Source organism: Eimeria maxima, genomic scaffold (assembly GCF_000499605.1).
Source record: "Eimeria maxima Weybridge genomic scaffold, Emw_scaff1407, whole genome shotgun sequence".
In the NCBI taxonomy this organism is placed as follows: domain Eukaryota; phylum Apicomplexa; class Conoidasida; order Eucoccidiorida; family Eimeriidae; genus Eimeria; species Eimeria maxima.
Genome location: NW_013564375.1, coordinates 1 through 6,180, shown reverse-complemented (window position 1 = coordinate 6,180; position 6,180 = coordinate 1). Strand labels below are relative to the sequence as shown.

The 6,180-nt window shown below is 47.5% G+C and overlaps 1 protein-coding gene across 1 annotated transcript; it reads right to left on the bottom strand.

Moving 5' to 3' along the window:
• Positions 1-3,260: 3,260 nt before the first annotated feature.
• On the bottom strand, positions 3,261-5,183 carry EMWEY_00052320 (hypothetical protein; the record flags this gene model as incomplete). Its single annotated transcript, XM_013479846.1, has 3 exons — positions 3,261-3,432; positions 3,578-4,511; positions 4,706-5,183. 3 exons carry the CDS (start codon positions 5,181-5,183, stop codon positions 3,261-3,263), a joined length of 1,584 nt encoding a protein of 527 aa, XP_013335300.1.
• Positions 5,184-6,180: the final 997 nt, after the last annotated feature.

The window sequence follows — 6,180 nt, the reverse complement described above, 5'->3', positions numbered from 1 at the left end:
CAGTTGCTGCTGCTGCAGTTGCTGCGGTATATAAAGAGCAGCACCAGGTGTATGATGATGTATAGGACTACCACCATAAAGATGCATAGGATTTCCTGTTGTCCCTCCTCCTCCTGCTGCTGCAGCAGCAGCAGCAGCAACAGCAGCAGCAGCTGCTGCTGCATCTGCTGCATTATCCGGTCTAACAAGAGGACTACCACCACCATGTGCAGCAGCAACAAGGGGTGACCCCCCAACCCCACCAGCAGCAGCAGCAGCAGCAGCTGCAGCTGCAGCTGCAGCAGCTGCAGCAGCAGCAGCAGCAGGAGGAGGAGGAGCAGCAGCAGGCATAGTATGTGGCTGTATAACAGCAGCAGCAACTAAATCCCTAAAACTATTATCTATTGCATCTTTTATTTCCTTATAAGAAAGAAGAAGAAAAGGAGACAAAAAAGGAGACACATAAGGAGACACATTATTATTATTATTATTATTATTTATATAATTATAATTATTATTATTATTATTATTTATATAATTATAATTATTATTATTATTATCTATATAATTATTATTTATATAATTATTATTATTATTATTATTATTATTATGTATATAATTATAATTATATAAATAATTATTATTATTATTAATATTATTATTATTATTATTATTATTATTATTATTTGTCTCTTTTTTTATTAATAAACAAATAACTTCTCTTGTCCCTAAATCACATTTAAGGAGACAATCATATACATGTGCTATATCTATAACAGGGTACTGCTGCTGCTGCTGCTGCTGCTGCTGCTGCTGCTGCTGCTGATGCTGATGCTGCTGATGCTGCTGCTGCTGCTGCTGCTGCAGGAATAAATAATCAGCAAATAAACGTACTATATACCTGTCCCCTACATGTCCCCAATTAATATCATTAACTAATTGTCCCCTTATTATTATATAATTAATCTTTAGCAGCAGCAGCAGCAATCTGCTGCTGTTTAGCTGCTGCAGCAGCAACTTCTCTGTATTATCTAATAATATACTTTCTTGCTGCAGTAAACTTAATGCATGCGATGCATGCATCTCTAATAATATTCCTGCTGTTAATTTACCTCTCCCCCTCCTGCTGCTGCTGCTGCTGCTGCTGCTGCTGCTGCTGCTGTCTACTATACCCTCCTCCTCCTCTTGCTGCTGCTGCAGTAAGGAGACACATAAACCCTTTAGGTCTGCGCTGTATACACGAGACAATAATAACTGACGTAGGCATGTCTTTGTGTCTCCTCCTTCCTATACACACAAACAAATTATTTATTTATTTATTTATTTTATTTATTTTATTTATTTATTCAATTATTTATTTATTTATTTATTTATTTATTTATTTATTTATTGTGTCTCCTTACTGTATTGCTGCAGGTAAGAGCAAGAATAAGTTTGCCTAACATAACAAGATCTTTTTGTTGTCTCTCTTCTAGTGTCTCCTCTGCTGCTGCTGCTGCAGCTGCTGCTGCAGCAGCAGCAGCAGTAGCAGCAGCATTATCTTGTGGCATAACAACACCTGCTGCAGCTGCTGCTGCCGCGGCAGCGGCTGCAGCAGCTGCAGCTGCAGCAGCACGTTGCTGTCTCTGCTGCTGCTGCTGCTGCTGCTGACTATACAATGTTGCATCTAATATACCACAACAATTAAGACGAACTCTTAATCGATGATTAACAAGAACTTTTGATGGATGTAATGCCCCATAGGCTAACCTATAAAAAAGGAAAAAAAAAAAAAAAATCAAAAAAATCAAAAAAATCAAGCCCCAAAGCCCCAAAATCCATGCATGCATGCATGCATGCATGCACACATTGAAGATAATGCATGCATGCATGCATGCATGCATGCAAAATAATGTATGCATTTAAGAGAATGGATACGTAAAGGGAGGAATGGATGCATGCATGAGAATGCGTGCAAAAAAAAAAAGAAAAAACGCATGCAAAAACAGCCCCAAAGTGCATGCAAAAAATGCATGCCTTATGCATATACGTATATAAATAAATAAATAAATTAAATAAATAAATAAATAGATAAATAAATAAATAACTTACTTATGTGTATGTAGATGATATAAGACAAGAAGTATTTGTATAATAATACAGCATAAGACAGGCAAATAAATAAAAATATTTATTTATTTATTTATTTATTTATTTATTTATTGATTTATTTATTTATACTTACTTATGTTTATGTATATGATATAAGGCAAGAAGTATTTGTATAATAATATACCATAAGATTTCTTCCTTTATTTCTTTTTTTTTTTTATTAATAAATCTTTCCTCTAGTGTATATACATTAGGTAAATAATCATAAACAAATCCAACACTGCTGCTGTTGCTGCTGCGGCTCCTGCTGCTGCTGCTGCTGCAACTACTGCTGCTGCTTGGTGTTATCATTGTACTACTGTTTCCTATTGTTTGTGTTGCTGTGTTTATATGTCTCCTGTTGCTGCTGCTGCTGCTGCTGCTGCTGCTGCTGCTGCTGCTGTGCTGCTGCAGCATATCTATACTATCTGTCTCTGAGCTGCTGCTATCATCACTTGCTGCTGCTGCTGCTGCACCTATAATACCTTTCCAATAACAGCAACCGCTGCTGCTGCTGCTGCTGCTGCTGCTGCAACGAGGAGCAGCAAATAAGGAGGAGACACAACTAGAGAAATCTGCTGTTGCTATTGCATGTCTTAATGGTACTATATTTGCATGACTACAAGACACAGGTACCCATTGCTGCACTGCTGCCTGTGCATGCAACACAACACAATAATAATAATTCCTCCTGCTGCTGCTGCTGCTGCTGCTGTTAATATTAATGTTGCTGCTGTTAATGGTGATAAGAAGCAGCTTAAGTGGCAACAGCAGCAGCAGCAGCAGCAGCAGCAGCAGGAGAAAAAACGAGCAGCTACAACAACAGCAGCAACCCCAGCAGCAACAGCAACAGCAACAGCAGCAGCAGCAACAGCAGGAGGAGGAGCAGCAGCAGCAGCAGCAACGTACCTTAACTAGATCAAAGGAGGAGATAGGGAAGAGAGCAACAATACGAATAACATATGCATGCGGATCATCAAGACAAAGGGCCTTAAAGGAGACAGTAGGGTAGCCACAGGAGAGAGCAGCAGAAGGTAGCAGCAGCTGCTGCTGCTGCTGCTGCTGCTGCAGCTGCTGCTGCAGCAATAAACGTTGACGATCTAAACTCTCCTCTGTATCTAATAATAATAAAGAATGATAACGTCCTTGTACTATCTCAGGTAGGCGTAGCTGCTGCTGCTGCTGCTGCTGCTGCTGCTGCTGCTGATGCTGATGCTGATGCTGCTGATGGTGATGCTGATGGTGATGGTGTTGCTGATGATGTATGCGACGATGCTGCTGCTGCTGCTGCTGCTGCTGCTGCTCGTATCTACGAGCGTCCTCCTGGGACAGCAGCAGCAGCAGCCGCTGCACATGCGCCTCCCTTCTTAGCTCAGAGGGAACGGGGATCGGATCCCGATCCCCAGCAGCAAATGCAGCAGCAGCAGACACAGGGAAACGAGGGACACGGGGCCAGCTACCTATATACCCTACACTTTCTTCTCCTCCTCCTCCTGCTGCTCCTGCTGCTCCTGCTGCTTCTGCTGCTTCTGCTGCTTCTGCTGCTTCTGCTGCTGCTGGCGGTGGCGGTGGTGCTGGTGCTGCTGCTGCTGCTGCTGTTGGGGAGGAAGCAGGTAATGGGGAGGCACAATGGGGTACACCTGCTCCTGCTGCTGCTGCTGCTGCACGGGCTGCTGCTGCTGCATGGGCTGCTGCTGCTGCTTGCGCTACTGCTGCTGCTGCTGCTGCGTCCGCTGCTGCTGCTGCTGCAGTAGGCTGCTCGTCACCAAGTGTATCCTCATCTGGATGCATTTCATCATCTGCATCGCTACCTCCTGCTGCTGCTGCTGCTGCTGCTGCTGCTGCTGTTGGGGAAACAGCAGCAGCAGCAGCAGCAGCAGCAGCAGCAGCAGCAGCAGCAGCAGAAGCGTCTGATAGATTTCCTGTAACAGAAACAGAAGGTTGCCCAGATAATGGAGAATAGAACTGCTGCTGCTCCTCCTCCTCCTGCTGCTGCTGCTGCTGCTGCTCCAGCTGCTGCTGCTGCTGCTGTTGCGCCAGGTAGATAGGCTGCTGCTCCTGTTGGTCAGTCAGCTGCAACTGCTGCAGCGCATGCACCTGCTGCTCCAGCTGCTGTTCATACTGTTGCCCCTGCTGCACCTGTTCCTGCGGCTGCTGCGGCTGCTGCTGCTGCTGCTGCTGCGGCTTGTCTGGCTCTACCGAGGGTGAGGCTCCTGCGGGTTTGCCTGCAGCAGTTGCTGCTGTAGGTGCGGATGCTGGTCTTGCTGATGCTGCTGCTGCAGCTGCTGCAGTTATAGCTGCTGCTGCTGCCGCAGTAGATGCAGCAGCTGCTGCTGCTGCTGTTGCTACATTGCGTTTGTTGCCTCTCCCTCGCGACCGACCCCCCTGGGGTGTACGCACAGCTGCAGCACACAACGTAAACCCTAAACCCTAAACCCTAAACCCTAATGGTAAAAGAAGGGCAGTGTATGAAAGGAAAAGAGACTAAGGAGGACAAACAGGACAGCAGCAGCAGCTGCAGCAGCAGCTGCAGCAGCAGCAGCAAACTGCAGCAGCTGTAGATAGGAGACAAGGAGAAAAACAAAACGCAACTCACGCTGCTGCTGCTGCTGCTGCTCGTGCTGCTTGAACTCCTCCTGCTGCTGCTGCTGCTTGGGTTGCTGCTGCCCCTGACGTCCAAATTGCTGCTGCTGCTGCTGCTGCTGTTGTTGCTGCTGCTGTCCTGATCCTCTGCGGTTATTGAAGTTCTTAGGGGACCCCACAGCACACTGACTTGCTGCAGCAGCGGGAAGGGAGAGGGACCCCGGCTGCTGCTGCTGCTGCTGTTGCTGCTGCTGCTGTTGCTGCGGCCCCCGCGGCTGCGACTGGAACGACCGCTGGGGTTGCTGCTGCTGTTGTCGCTGCTGCTGCTGCTGCTGCGGCCCCCCTGTTGTTGATTTTCGCCTCGTATGGAGGCCGCTGCCGCTGCTGCTGCTGCTGCTGCTGCCGCTGCTGCTGCCTGCTGCAGGTGCTGCTGCTCCTGTAGCAGCAGACCTATTGGATGCCCCGCGACCCTCTCCCCCACTGCGTGGCATGGCAGCAGCAGCAGCAGCAGCAAGCTGCAGCAAGCAGCTCGGTGCCGCTGCTGCTGCTGCCGCTGTTGTTGTTACTGCTGCTACCTCTGCTGCTGCAGCTGCGCCTGTTGCTGCTGCTGTTTTTTTTCCTGCTGCTGCTGCTGCTGCTCTCCTTGCTGCTGCTGCTGCAGCTGTAGTGGGATTGGAGGGGGCCTCGTCAATTATGGGCGTACGGTGTCAGCAGTGTGTTGCTGCTGTTGCTGCTGTTGCTGCTGTTGCTGCTGCTGCTGTTAGGCCTGCTGTTGCTGCAGCAGCTGGTGTTGTTGTTGCTGCTGTCATGCTGCTGCTGCTGTCATGCTGCTGCTGATGCATGAAATTGCTGCAGTGTACAGACACTCCCGAGCAGAGAGATGTGCAGAGGAGTAACAAAGCTACTCTGCAGCAACAGCAGCAGCAGGAGCAGCAGCAGCAGCAACTGCAGCAGCAGCAGCAGCAACTGCAGCAGCAGCAGCTGTGTGTACCCTCTAATGATTAGACAATACACAAGAAGTAGAAAGAAGACAGCAGCGGAGAAGGTAGGGGAGGAGAGGTAGCCCAAGGCCCAAACCCTAAACCCTAAACCCTAAACCCTAAACCCTAAACCCTCGTAAGATTGTATCCTATGGGGAAATAAAATTGTAAGGAATTAATAGTAATAAAAATAACATTTTCTTGCTGCTGCTGCTGCAGCAGCAGCAGCAGCAGCAGCAGCAATACGAACGTCGGCTGCTGTTAACATACGACTACTACACCAGTGGCTGCTGCTGTTGCTGTTGCTGTTGCTGCTGCTGCTGCTGTGCTGCTGCTGCTGCGCTGCTCCAGACAGCAGCAAATACAATAAATACAATATATTAATAGGCAGTATTATTAATTAGCTAGCTAGCTAGCTAACTAGCTAGCTATTCCTTATAAATAAATAAAGGGGGGTGAATATTATTAGGGAGTTCCCTAGCAGCAGCAGCAGCAGCAGCAGCCGATG